This window comes from Podarcis melisellensis, assembly GCF_964234715.1.
Source record: "Podarcis melisellensis genome assembly, chromosome: 10".
Classification (NCBI taxonomy): domain Eukaryota; kingdom Metazoa; phylum Chordata; class Lepidosauria; order Squamata; family Lacertidae; genus Podarcis; species Podarcis melisellensis.
In genome coordinates this window covers 32281439-32296466 of record NC_138542.1, presented here as the reverse complement: position 1 = coordinate 32296466, position 15028 = coordinate 32281439, and the positions used below count along the sequence as shown (strand labels likewise).

The 15028-nt window shown below is 39.0% G+C and overlaps 1 protein-coding gene across 7 annotated transcripts in view; it reads right to left on the bottom strand.

Moving 5' to 3' along the window:
- Nucleotides 1-2283: 2283 nt before the first annotated feature.
- The window catches only part of CNOT2 (CCR4-NOT transcription complex subunit 2), a 57759-nt gene continuing 45014 nt past the window's right edge, over nt 2284-15028 (bottom strand). For 6 of the 7 annotated variants that reach the window (XM_081928070.1, XM_081928064.1, XM_081928067.1 and 3 more), the window contains 10 exons: nt 14281-14360; nt 12773-12898; nt 11674-11798; nt 10444-10564; nt 10161-10317; nt 8181-8242; nt 8036-8085; nt 7393-7493; nt 6621-6765; nt 2284-3432 (listed from right to left, as the gene is read on the bottom strand). In XM_081928070.1, the coding sequence (XP_081784196.1) occupies nt 3346-3432; nt 6621-6765; nt 7393-7493; nt 8036-8085; nt 8181-8242; nt 10161-10317; nt 10444-10564; nt 11674-11798; nt 12773-12898; nt 14281-14360 (1054 nt within the window). In that variant the 3' untranslated portion in view covers nt 2284-3345. The remainder of the gene's footprint in view (nt 3433-6620; nt 6766-7392; nt 7494-8035; nt 8086-8180; nt 8243-10160; nt 10318-10443; nt 10565-11673; nt 11799-12772; nt 12899-14280; nt 14361-15028) is intronic. The other variant, XM_081928069.1, reaches the window with a different exon arrangement.

Sequence of the window (15028 nt, the reverse complement as noted above, 5' to 3'; positions counted from 1 at the left end):
TAAGCAGGTCTAACACTTGATTAGAAACTGCCTGGGAACTATTTGCAAGTAGTTCCAAGTTCCTTATTTACTATAAATAAATGTACCCAGGCCCTTCTTTAACCTAATTAGCTCTGCTCCCTCTATTGTGGTGTCAGCATCTTTTCTTTTTTAAAAAAATGAAACACAATTCGGTAGTGCCCATTTATGTATTCTGCAGGATATGGATATGATGGACACTAAGTAAAAAGCAGCATTCTAAAATCTGTACCCTGCCAATAAATGAGGTTTACGTATAGAAACGAAAGTAAGTGCATATAGGACTAATTTGGAAACAATTAAAACTTTCCCACTGTTGAGAAAGATATGTTGTTTTTCAACTTGCCTTGTGAATTGCAATGCAAGCGAAATTTCACCATCAAAATTGGCCAACAGTAGTATTTATAGGACTGCACAAATCACTATGAAAATGCTGTTGTTTATCTGTCAATATGAACTTGATGTAGGCAGGAGTTCAGCAACTCGCTGACTTCAGTTCAAGTCCTGCAATTATTACTGGGACTGTTCTGGAGCAAGTAGATAATGCCCAGTTTCACCCTTCTGTAACCAGAACGATGTCATGAGAGCTATATTTCAAAACACAGCAATGTGTCCATTAAGGTTTATCTAAAAGGGAATACTTGACTTTTACCTAGTTGTTCCTCAATTTGGCATAAAGGATCATTAAAATAGCATTAAATTACAGCTCTCTTTCAAAAGAATTTAAGAGGCAGATATTTAATCCTGTGGCAGTCTTCTATTTTTCTCGTGCACAAGCATTTTGTTCATAATATTAAATTCAATGTTAAATAGATCAAATGTGTGAATGTGAAGGGCACAATGGTTTTATAAACCACTACTACCTATTCTCAGCTCTGTAACAATGATAGTCTAAAGTAGAATTCTGTTCTTGGCAGCATGTCATGCTTTATTATATTAGCATCCAGCATCAACATCCTGTTCTTGCTTTATTCATTTCCAAGTTTCGATCATGTACAATACTGTGAATTAGGCCACAATAAAGTGCATCTAAAGTTATACTTAGAAGTATTTTAAAACAGGCCCTTTGAAACAGCAACATTATTTATTAGGGCACATTGCAGGAGAGTAGTTCATGCCTAGCAATCATCCCAAACTATAATGAAACAGGAACATTTGAACGCATGGGGTCCAGCATAAAATGAGAGAGATCATTTTGACACCACAAAATGTGCCAGTGCTGACGTTACATTTGTGTGTGTGTTTGTTTTGTGGAGACTTCTATGGTAATGCTCTATGTTTCACAAATTAATAGAATGTGGAGAATATTTCCAATCCCATCCCTTTTAAAGGTCTTTGTAAATAACACAAATGTATTGAATAACTGAGAAACAAAACCAAGCAACTAAGCAGTATTTGTCACGGTGTAAGTTACCAGCATTAACTGGCTGAGGAAGCACTTTGTTTTAAATAAGAAGAAGATGATAAGTTGTCATTTTATATTTTTATGTCTGTCATTAACCCAAAATACATATAAAAATGTAGAATTTATATTTGCTGTACACCTGATACAGAAAACATAGCAATGTTACTAGCAGCTGATTTCCCAAAGTCGCTTGAGAAAAGAGCTAACAAATTTATTTTGCGCTATATAGAAAAAAGTTTTAAACTAAACATTTCTCTCGACATTATTTTGCTGTCTTTTCCCACTTTGGTAACTTCAGATAAGTTGTAACAACTTATAATATCCGATTGCAATATAATTCACAGTTGACTGAATTATGTGTTAAGAAAAAAGGATACACACTATCCCCTTTTCCCCTTTGCCTAGAGAATAGTTACAGTGCCTTTCACAAATTAAATGCTTTTCATGTTGGTTTATTTAGATTTGAACCTCCAGGGGGAAAAATAGCCATTAAACGAAATGTACCTTCTCTGCTCAAAAAGTTTAAACAACATACTCATGACAAAAAGAAAGTTATTTCAATGTGAATTTTTGGACCATCTTTCATGATTGCCCATCTTACCCCATTGCTAAAAATACATTGTTCTATTATTACGTCAGCCTGTTCTGACATTAACAAGGTTCGATCACGAATTCAGACCTACAGTGGAAACGTATGCGACTCTTATTCAATGAAGCTCCAGCAGCGAAAAGACTCTTCCTTTTAAGTGCCACAAACACTTTATAGCTTAGTATGTTTTAATACTTCAACTTTTTTTTCCATATTTTTCTCATCGTTGAAGAAGTGATATCACAATCTCAAATCAAAGTCAACACTGCAGTGAGGAGAGCTTTTCTACTTTATTACAAAGAGAAGAAGCCTTTATGTGGTCAGAAAATACAAGATTGATCTTTTTTTTTTCTCTTCCTATGAAACGCTGCTGTTCAAACAGCCAGAGTGAATTGTCTCAGTTCACTTCGTTAAGTCCCATCACATTCACTTGGGTATGGATGTCCTTGGCTGCTGAAATCTGGCCCTTTAGTGCACAGGGCGACAAAGACGTCCCCTGACCAGCAGTTCCAGAATGTCCCGTTTTCATATATTGCATCCATGCACACCTCCTAAAAATGAGGTACAGCAGGGCAAACATTTTCCAAAATAGATGTCATATATATAATATATACACATTCGTACATACATACCTTTATTCATGTGATGTCCAAAAATTTAAAAAAAATGTACACATTTATTACAAAATCGTAACAAAGACTGGACAGTGTTTTGCTCATTCTGGAAAGATGAAGCTCAGTAACACACAACCCTGGAAATGAACCAAAGGTTGTGGCAATATCTTTCTTCTAAACAGTCAGATATTCTTGCATTAAGTTGGCGAAAACTGCCTTTTCAAAAACTGAAGGGGAAGTAAAATGAAGGAAGCAGACCTTGCTCATCTTTCCAAATGAAATACGAGAAGGATCTTCACATAAAAATGCACAAACATTTTTTTTTTATTACCAAGAGTGCTACAATGAACAATGCAAATTTTATTGTCTATTTCTTGTTTCTTTTTTTCCTTTTTTTACAATTTGGAAACTAAGTGGTAAACTTTTGTCAGTGTACTTGCTTGTCTTTACAGACCCAAGCTTGTCTGCTGGCAAAAAAAAAAAGTAAAAAAAAAAAAATTTAAATCCGACCCTGCTCAAACTAAAGAAAAACAAATTATAAATTTAGTTGTTGGGCAGCACATAATTAGTAAGGCAGGACTTCAAATGGTGACCCTTTTGCATGAGCCAATTGCCAGATCCTCATAAGGAATTAAAACCAGGATGCCTGAGCCACATCAGTTTTGCAGTTATGTTGAGTATTGTGCTGAGACAGCCATACCCCAAGACAAGGGAAGTCCTTAGAAGGCTTGCTGAGCAGGGTTGTAGTTGAAGGTGGATGGCAGATGAGGCCTTTCTTCTAGCTTGTCATATTCCAGATGAAACTCCTAGAAACCAAATAAAAAAGATGATCACTTCATTATCAGCCCACTAAATTCTATAAGGTCATGTGTAACCCAAAGAAAAATGCTGCTTCAGGGGGAATAAAATCTGCTAGATTTTCTCTTGACCAAAGAAGCTAATCTTCTCGTGGCCTTGTCTCCTTTTATATTATGATGGTGAGGGGAAAATAAATATTCTGCAGCAGCAGCAGCAACCTTCACTTTTGAAATTGGCTTTACAAAAACTCTCCAGTAGCTACTTTAAAACTTATGGCAGAATCCAACATAATGCCAATGAACTTCCACTCCTGTAGAAAGACTTAGGGCTTCCTGTCTCCCTGCAACCCCAAAATCTGCTCTGGAGGATCATGGTAAAACACTACATACAAACTTTAAAGTGTTTTCCCAAAATTGTCCATCTACTATTGCCCCCATTTTACTTTTTTTCTTCTGTGCCACATTCTGCAGATGCGCAGAATGCATAACATATTCTAAATTTTGGGAGGTGCTGGACTATAAATTACATTTCCCCTGCAAGCTCTCTTATAAGGAGGCAGGGGAAGGCATTCTTGACGATGAAGAAGCAGCAGCTTGTGAAGTGAAAATGATGTACTGTAGTTTTAAATTCTACTAAAGGATATATCTGGAATGTAAAGCCAGTCAGTCACCTAGTCACCTGTAAAAGTAAAGGTACCCCTGCCCGTACGGGCCAGTCATGTCCGACTCTAGGGTTGTGCGCTCATCTCACTTAAGAGGCCGGGAGCCAGCGCTGTCCGCAGACACTTCCAGGTCACATGGCCAGCGTGACGAAGCTGCTCTGGCGAGCCAGCACCAGTGCCGCACACGGAAACGCCGTTTACCTTCCCGCTATAAAGCAGTACCTATTTATCTACTTGCACTTAGGGGTGCTTTCGAACTGCTAGGTGGGCAGGAGCTGGGAGCGAAAGATGGGAGCTCACCCTGTTGCGGGGATTCGAACCGCCGACCATACGATCGGCAAGTCCTAGGCACTGAGGTTTTACCCACAGCGCCACCCGCGTCCCTAGTCACCTGTAGCTGCTAAGAACTACCTCCAGGTGATAAGCAGACATCCATTTATTTTCATTTCTCTATATATTCTACCCCTTTCCACTTCAGTGATCTCAGGGCAGATTATAAATAATGAAAGAAAAATGTTTGCCAGCAATATCGCCTTGCTGCTCAACTGCAGTGGCGTGTGTGGGAGCTCCAAACTGGCTCCAAATGGATTGTGTGAGCAGAAGGCACTTTTGCTCACATGCAGGAATTTCCCATTTCTCCCGTGATGCAATGCACTGACCCTCAGGAGCATCTTTCTGGGGGCTGTGATGGACTGCAGCTGAGAGATGGGGGAGAAATCCGTGTACAGAAAGATCTGGATGCTTAAAACATAAATAACATAGGCCCATGAGGAATAAAGCAAGGGTGTACTATTCCTAATCAGAGGTTTGCCAAATAAAAGGCTCTGTTCTTCATGGCCGCTTAACTTACCTATGAAAGGATGGGTACAAAGAGCAAGACTTCTGCAGAAGATCTTACAAGGGGGGAATATGAGAGCAGGAAGGCCTTTACTTATGCCTCAACACGTTCAGAGCTTTATAGATAAAACACACATACTGAAGTGTGTACTCAGTGTAGATTTTTAAGCTCTGGCAGTTCTTTGGACTAGAGTTCTCTGAATGAAAGACCTTTCCTGTCCATCTCAATATCTGGGACAGATCTGCATGTTATGTGTACTAATGGTAATGGTTTGCGCTTGCCAGCATGTTTAGGAATACCCATTAAGCTTAAGATTTTTAAGGCAAGACGGCATCCAAACACACCATTCGTCTTTTTGTGATGAAGGTTAACAAGAAAAAGTCTAATGTTTCCTGGTGATCTGAAATAGCTATACAGTATTTTCTCATCCATTTCTTTTAAACAATGGTTTATTTACCTACAATTTGTATCGCAGCACACATTCAGGATAGAGAACATTCAGTTCAGTTCAAAATTACAAAAACAACATTTTCCAAAGATACAAAGTCACACTCAAACTCCTTCTCGTGTCCACAGGGAGCAAGACCAACTCCTAGCCATTCAAGCTTCCTGCTATGTTGGCTAGGACACGCCTCTCTCTCCCATCTTGTGTGTAAGCAATTATTCCAAGATTTAAGTTGTTTCTTCTCCTGTCTTTAGATTGTGAGCTGTCTGGAGAGAAATGTCCTCATTTATACAAAATATCTATTACTGACCCTGTACTCAGTCAACAAATACTACATGTAATGTAATCCACATGTGATTTACTTCCTCCTTTTGCAGGTATGGCTTGATTTTAAGATGCACCTCCTAAGAATTTTTCCCCCCTTTGCAGCCCAATTTGAATAGCTGCAGTTGAGAAAGAAAAATGCTCCTTTGCACCCCAAGCTTGACTTCAAGCCGGGTATAGAGAAAAAGGGAAGTAGGATATGAGTCACAGGGCCCAGAGTGTCCCTGGTTACCTCTTAGCAACAGATTCTGGATGCTGCAGAAGATACCCTGCTTGAGCCTAAGTAGTGGTTCCCCACTGCCGATATATAGATTTGTGACAAAATAAACTGCATTTTACCACTCCATTTACATTTCAACCAAGATTCACAGAAAGGTACAAATCAGACCTCCTCCTAAGGTGAACGAACTATTGTTTTAAGAGCCATTTCTAGAATGTGAAGTCAAAACCCCACAGGCTTTCTACGAAGCTGCTTGATGGATGTCATCCTTACGTAATTATCCCCATGACAATAGTCTTAATACGTTTCAATCACTTACGCAACAGAGGGGACAATCAAAGGCTGAAGCAAGTTGAAAAGAAGGAACACTGTTCCGACTTAACTAGGGGATCTTGATATACTTCTGGGTTCATCTTCTGATAAGCATTTGTGTAAAAAATAATAAGATGGCCATTATCTGAGGCATTCTGCAGATGGGCAACAGTTAGCGAACTGAGAGGGAACCAAGGTAACGAACGCTGGTATGCTACTGCCTCTGTCCCAACAGAGTCTCCTTCCACATAGTAAGAATTTCTGGTGTAGAACAACCCACTCTAAATGTGCACAGCCTTGAATACCCCTCCCTTTTTTACAGATATTAGTGAGAATGTGCACAAAGTAAACATTTTATGTGCAACTTTTAAATGTTTCTCTGAAGAAGAAAAATACCTTAGCTACTTTTCTCCAGTTAAGACAGTCAAAGAAGTAGTATGTTCCCCTCTCATATGTATTGGTTTTCATTGTTGGCTCCATGCCTGGTGCCCTGGTAATCCATACTCTTTCTTCTTTGTGATATCTCCAATCTCGGTTGAATCTATTATTATCCAATCAGGAAGGAAGAGATTCTGTTAGCTTGGCTAATTTCCACTGATTTAATCTTCTTTAAAACTCAAAATATATCTACGCCAACATAGCTGCTCAACATCTTTAACATGCTACAATAATCTAGCCGCTATCAAAGTTAGTACCTCAAGCAAAAAACTGAACTTATTGTCCTATATGCAATGGTAATATTAGGAAGTATTAATGAAATATTTTTGCCCAGCATAAAGTAGGCGATACAATATAACTAAATTGCAAGACAATTTATGAGAGCTTAGATTACGGTTTTAATTAATGGCTTCAATCTAGAGGATAAAGCGATGCACACAAACATCCCCCCCCACTAAGAACTCCCAGTATTCTCCTTCTAATGAGTGATGGGTGTCTATCATCTGGCAGAGATTCAAGATTAGGTTCTCCACCAAGCAAGCACAAGTGCGGGAAATATATAAGCAGAAACCTGTTTCCTTTCAAGTGTCATTCTTGCTAGCATGGAATTCTCTAACATGTGGCATATAAAATAACTTGCATTTGAAACAGCAATTTAAAATTTTTTAAATAACCAGAATAATTGTCTCCTTTGTATCCTAATACAAAATTCACTGAAATCTGAACATACAGCTCTACTGCTGCTAATAGCTGTAATACATCTCCTCCATTCATGTAATAGAGATAAAACAGTAGATCTTCCCCATAGCGGCCAAGCTTTATTGCAGCCAACTGTAAAGGAGAAAAAAAAAAAGATGAACACTTTTTAAAGAAAGGAGTTTGCATAAAGGCACTAAATCCAATCAAACTTTTATTGACCTATAGTTAAGGGTGCTATTATGAGACAAATTACTCTGGTAGAATTCCAGCTGGCTTCAACGAAGCAGGAAGAGTGTAACTAGATTGTGAACCTATCTCCAAGCATGTTGCCAACACTTTTTCTAGCATGTATAATAAAACAATCCATTTCCCCCTCTAGCGTCTATTTCAATTTACCTATTTAGAAGTTGCAGAGCTAATGTTGTAGAAAATATCAGGTCTTATAATTTTCTTGTCCTTCACATATTCATAGTCCTTACTACTAGTTTGTTTACGTAACAAGTATCTGTTAAAATAGTTTTCCTGAACTGTATTATCCTGGGAGAAGTAAAGAATTTAATCTGTCTAGAAATCAAGTTTTTTGCTGAAATTATAGACAACTCAAAGAAACTTGCATTATGCATTTCAACAGGCAAACTTTTGTTTATATAAAGGGACAAGACGGTATTGCTCACCTTATCCCTAATGTGAATGTTCGTTAAATATTCAGATGGAACATGGAAGTCTAGATAAAGGAATGAAAAGCGATTTAATTCTGATCCCATGACACTGACTCTCACTTAGGAATTTTAACCACACACACACGTACGTCCACCCTACCTATATCTTGAGGTCGACAAGGTGAAGAAGCCCAAGGTGATGCAAATTTGGGATAAAGATTTCTGCACAGAAAAAAAAGTGACTGAATTGATATCAAGATCCATCTTTCTCCCAACATTTGTGTTACTTTTTCACAAAACTACTTTATGCACACACACACAGGCTAAAATTCATACATTATCTAGACAACACAGTAGCCATTGAAACTCTGATTTGGTATCCACTGCGCAACGGTAATGTATGAAATTGCAAAACATGTGGGCTGCTTGATCTTCTTGGGTACTTCCCATACCAATACTTCATCTCAGGCCTGAGAAGGAGCATACCACTGCTTCTCTTCTCTTGCTGAAGGAACTACACCATTCCTCAGGTTTCTCATGCTCCACAGAGTGGGAAACAACCATTCAGATACCAGCAGAGCTATGATCTTTCTTTTGAGATCACAGCGTACCCTGTTTTGTGGTGGAATGGAGGGAATGTAGATGAGGGAAATTTTCCAGCTGAAACTGTCAATAGGTTCTAAAATTCACCATGTACGGCCTTAAAACCATTACAATTTAACTACCTTCAAGCTTACTCAAATACCTTTCTGCTCTGAACATGGGATGTGTGGAGAAATAGTGCACTAGGGAACTTGTTCTTCGCATACACTCACACGCAGCAAAGGAACTGGAAGCAGCAGAGCCCTCACATGCTATTACCAAACATTTTTATTTTTGCAAAAGCCCAACACACAACACAAAACCAGAGTCCTGATCAAAGTAGCGGCATAGGCCCAATAAAGAGGGGCATGGGACGAGATTGTGTCGGGGGACCAGACCTTTCTGTTCTCCCACCCCTACCCCAGTCAATCATATGACGCCGTGATGTATTCCCCACCCATCAGTGACAACATTTTCAGAAGAGGGTGCTGTAGCCACTGATTAGCTGGCTAACAGCAACCTCCTTTGAAAACGTGCTTTCAGCGCCTTCAGCTGATTGGTCAGGGACTTTGCAGAGACTCCATGTAACTGACCAACAGCTGATTGTCAGTTAAGAGAGCTCCTCAAGTCTCTGCAAAGGGGGAAAATGCTCCTAAAAATGTAGTGCCAGGGGCAGGGGAGGTGTCTATCATGCTCCCTGGGGCAGCCACCCTCCAAAAAAATAAAACATACATTTAATAAACACTTTCAGCCATTCTCATGAGCCTACTCTACTAATATCACGTGTACATCCTGAGTTGCACACTTTTCTATGGAAAGCCCGATAAATAAAATCAATGGCTATTCCTCACCTAGCAATAAGGGCAGCAAACTATGGTAATGCAAGTAGTCTGGCACATTGTCTGCCGCTCAGACAACAAATAACTCAAGAAAACAAAGTCTTTCTAGGGTGTGTGTATTATAAATGGTAATGATTCTGGCTGTACACCTAATATGACCTATTATATTTTCTTATTAATATTGGTTGATGCAGTTGGTTGGTTACTGCAGATATTAGAAATTATATTATTGTGCCTTACTGTTTTATTATTATTATCAAGTTTTTTTAAAATCAAATAGTAGATAAATTTTATGGCATAAATAAATTATTATGATTATGATTAATTGTATGCTTTTTCCTTTTGGATACTGCTTTGATATTCTCAAAAAAGTGTTATGTAAGTATTTTAAACAAAAAAATGTGCACAAGAACATACACTATTCACAAATGCAAATCAATATCTTGTTTTGTTTTAATTGATTTGATATGAAGGATTTTTCCAATTCACACTCTTGAAAACAGAAGGAAATGAAAAGAGGGTCTTGATTTATTGGAAGCTTGCAGAGCTGAACTCAACATCTTGAAACAAATTGTATTTTTTATTTATTTTTTATTTTGCTTTCCAAAATTACATTTTCAGTTAGCAAAATATATTTTTTTAAGTTTTGATTTTTCAAGGTGGCTAGCTGAAGTCATTAGTTTGAACAACAAATGGGACGGAAACAGAGAACAACTTACTCAGGAGAGTTGAGATTGAGACCTAGAGTTGTCAAGTCACTTCCTAATGCGAGATGTACCATGCCGGGGTCTGTCTCTGCTGCCCTGATGAATGTTAACAAACCAATCATTCCAAACTGGTCTGTTACCATCCCTTGAGGAATGTTGGTAACCCGACCTAGACAAACACACCACAAAATTAATCCCAAAATGTCCAGAACCAAAAAACATTTAAAAGCTTTTGTGAGAAAATTTAATGGAAAACAGGGGCAGGAGAAGAGAAAGAGAAAGAGATTGAGCATACCATCAGGTAACACCTGGATCCCTTTTTTCTGCTGGTTATTGTTTTGCGTTGTTGAACTTTTATCTCCAGGAAATTTAGGTCCATCTGCACTAGAAGATGTCTTGCCTGATGTATTCAGATTCTATTCAGAGAAAATGTAGCAAGAAATTTAGCATGAGAAAAGACATAGAAGGACAAGTATACATAAACTGTAAGCCACAGAATCCCTTTAGAGGTGTACAGAGATACGTGCTTGTGTACCATTTTTTCTTCCCAATGACAACTGTTTCCTTGTGTTAGAGGTTGATCCTGAACCTCCCACGAGCTTTGAGTGCAGCACTGTAAGGGAGGACAACAGCCTTAAAACCATGGGCTCAGAAGATTGGCTGTGTGCATATTCAAGGCGTCCACATTCCAACCCTTTGGAATAGGGCCTTAAATTAAAGCTGCAAATTCTTTTCCTTTTTTAAGTATTTGTCCAGCTGATTTCACCATATGTCATTTTTGCTATGAAGTATTTGCAGGTCTCCTTTTTGTTCCCCATGTTTTATAGCGTCTATATCGGGGCGGAGAACACGAGCAGGAGCTCCTCAATCCCTGCTGGCCATTTTGCTGGCTGGGTGAGGATGCCAACATGTCAATCACCTGGTGTTCTAAGTGCGCTCCCGATTCTTTGAACTCATGGCAGGCTGCGAAGTCGCATGACTGGGAATGCCACGGTGCAACCTATCATGGAAAAGGTTTTCTAGTTACCGCTGATTAGAACCGACTGCAAGCTTTGCTTGCCATGGAATAGTCAGGAGTGTACTTGAAGGCTGAATCTTTGCCTGCCCAGCATAATAAAAGATTTAAGGTGTAGGGCAGGTGGAAATGGTTGGGGGAAATGGCTGGCTTTGCAGGCCAAATTAAGAGCTGTGCTGGTCCTAATCTGGCTTGCAGGCTCCCCACTGCTGATCTGTATAAAACTGTTCAATGCCATGAACTGGGAAATTGAATAGGGCATCATCAATGTGCTCACACCACCCAACTCTATTTCTCCTTTACATAAAATTTAGGGAAGTGGTGGAATGCAAAATTAGTACCACAGTACATTAGTAGACTCTGAGGGTCCATAAACTGATGCTCAACACTAACAATACAGAAGTTCTGCCAAAGAGGTTGATGTTCAACCTGTTCTGGATGAGGATAATTCTTCCTAGATCAATGGGTTCAAAATAATTGTTTCTTTCTTTAAAACCAGGAGACACTTACGGATTTACTGTCATCATTACTCGATGTTGGATCTTTGTAGTTAGAGCCTGGTAAAGCTGGGAAATCTTCATTGTGTATTGAGAAGTCCTGGGTTTGCTCACTTGCTGGTTTTGTTACCATTCCAACTGTGTTGAAGATAAGTGTACCAAATTAGATATTATATTTCTGTGCTGCTATTGATTTTTCTCACTTCCATCAGCAAAATTTTCTACCTCAACAGATAATGAAAGAAGAAATTAAAAAACAGGGGAAAATATGTTCTTTTAATGCAGCAGTTTGCAGAAACTATTATAAATGTAGGTCTATTGAACCAATTCTTCATAAAATATTTGCTTGTCATTTTTAAGTTAACATTCTTACAATTAACAATGTCAAGGTATGGGAGGGGGCAACAGGGTGCTTTAAAAAATAAAACAAACAGCATTTAACACAGTATTATTAAAGAAAGCAGTTCTAAATTGCTTGGGCACTCTTCCTCGTCTAACATACTAAGATAATTGGTAACACAACACGTCCTTACAATGGTTTATGGTGACTAAGTGCAGGAGAAAAACTGCAAGCACTTAAACTGGTAGATCTGCAGATACCCTCTAGACACAATCCTTCAACCCTTATTTCACACACACAAAAATAGGCCAAGCTATTCAAGATGGGAATGTGAAACTGGGCTAAAGAGATGAATTCTTTGCTACAACAATGGAAAGTACATCAGAAATAACTGTTTGACTCACATATAGATAAAAAAATACAAAGTAGCAGTTGGAAGTAGAATGGGGAGGAAAATTTATAGCAAAAATGATCTGACAATTCTCTTGCTTCCCTTAATTATTCTCAGATTACGAAATCAAAGTTCTCTCTTGATTTAAGGAACTTGCCTCTTTTGGGCTTCTGGGTGAGTTGGTATAGGATTGCAGCCTAAATATGTTTTAATTATGTTTCTATTGGAATCTTGCAATTTCCTTTTGCCCAAGAAATGACATTAACTATAGAACAGTGTCAAGTATCAAGTTCAACAAACCTGTTTTCAAATATCCATTGTGCCTTGTGATAAAAGCAAACTAGGCTGCCAAAGTACCAGTTTTAAGTGACACACACTCACCATAGGGTGCCCTTCCAGCTAGAGGGTTTATTAGTGGAGTTGGATTCCCACTTCCTTCCCTTCTGTTTCTGTCTGCTAGTGCCGGAAAATCTGAAAGGTCCAGTCCCGTCACATTTTCACTGCCATCTAAAAGTAAATGCAGGGAACTTAAAATTCTTCTCAAAAATTGTCTCTCATAAAAACGACACTGCAGAGTGAATACCATACTTTTCGCTCCATAGGATGCACCGGCCCATAGGACGCACCTAGTGTTTTTTTTGGGGGGGGGAATTATTCCCCCCCCCCAGGTGTGGGGCTGGGACGGGGGAAGCCCGAGCTTCCCCCAACCCCAGCCCCCAGAACAGGCTGCTATCCACAAGCCGTGGGAGATCTGCGCGAAGCCTGAAGCTTGGGGCGTGCTGAGCTCAGCGCGCCCCAAGCTTCTGGGTGCAGGCAAGCTCTCCGCTAGCCGTGGGAGAGCTGCATCTCCCACGGCTAGCAGATAGCTTCCTGAAGCCTGCATTCACCCCATAGGACGCACACACATTTCCCCTTCATTTTTGGAGGGGAAAAAGTGCGTCCTATAGGGCGAAAAATACGGTAATTACTAACTCTCAAGCACCAGGGTGATATTTACATCACTTTCTTGCCCCTACAACAAAAGGAAAGAAATATCCCAAAATGGAGAGATCAAGTTAGAGGAGGGTCTCGCACTGTAAATATGACCAGGAGCTTAACGCAAGCTAGTAAAAATAAAATGCTAATTCTTGAATGGACACAGAAAACAATTAAAAGCAAAATTAACAGTCCTAAAACCATGTTGTGGCTATAGCTAGCTGGCAAAAAAAGATGAAAAAAACAACATTACCAACAACATACTGGAGCAGGTTCAATATAACAGTGGTTTACCACTGGGACTACAGATGATGCAGCTCTGGCATCACTATATAATTTTAATTTAACTAGTAGTTGTCTAGTGTTAAATTACCCAGTTAATGATCCAACAGTAGTTCAAAACATCGTACATGATAGAGGGTTTAAAGAGGGGAATTATGCCTGATGTCTAGCCAGCAGCATAAGCAGCTGAGTCCCAGGAAAACCAATGGATAGTTGTGTGTCAAATACTACCACAATGTATGACATTCCCACTGCAGTGAGAAAGTCCAGTGGCTGGGAATGGGGAGAAGGCCGTCATTCCAGCATTGTGGTATCTGCTTCCCCTGAGATCCCCAGGGCTCAGCTGGAAGAAGGTTGCAAACCCAGAATAGAAATTTGGTGGCGCTGGGCTATGATTACATGCAAGACATTTAACACACATTATTTAAGTGTCTTTGTAAATAAAATAATTTAGTTTGCCTTCTAATTTATATGACTCGGAACATAAGTCATTTACAATTTAAGAACATTTATTGAAAAACATCATGAATGTCTACACAAATGTTGTAATTTGGGGGGGGGGAACCCTAAAATTGTATACAAAATGTGCTTCCAGCAAAGTCTCTCAAGTGTGCAATTTTAAGTGGGCTTACCTGTTCCATTAAAAATGTTACTTGATAAAGAATTATTCATTCCAAACGCCTGATTCCTGTTCATTCCAAATCCAGACATACTAGAAAAAAGAAACAAATAAAAGTAGAGTAGTGGAACAGATTTAAAATCATCTGTGGGGGATGAGAGTAAATGATACATAACTAACACCTAACTAACTGTTCTCATATGACTCCCCAACACACACAGCTCTGCAAAACAAACATTAATTTGAACAGATTTAATGTTAAGTTTAAAAAGAAAGCTCAAAATTTAAAACAAATTTTTTTATTATACTGCTTCAATCTCAAAAATGCTTTGGTCGTTTTTCAGATCTGGATGACTACATCGACTAAAATAGGTAAAGAGCTAACTGGCTCCTGCTGGAAACCTAAATAGATCCTTACAGGGTTTTTTTTTAAAGGATCAGGGATTTTCAGTTGACAGCCCTTTGAGCTCTTAAAAGAAGCAATCCTCAGTACAGCTAGGATCCCATGGAATGCTGATAAAGGCAATCCATGTGAAGAGGAACAGAAAACCTAAACCCGCCGATAGAATATAATGGCACACCATCGTATTCAATGCTGGTCAAAATGTTAGAATGAGACTGTTTCCACTTTTCCATGAATATTTAACTTAATAAAAACTTAAAGTGGAAACTTGCACCAAAACGGGTAAAAAAATGAGCATTTTAGCGGGTTCAATGAAGCATCTTTATGCATATCCTACATTTGTTTAAGCAGGGTGTGC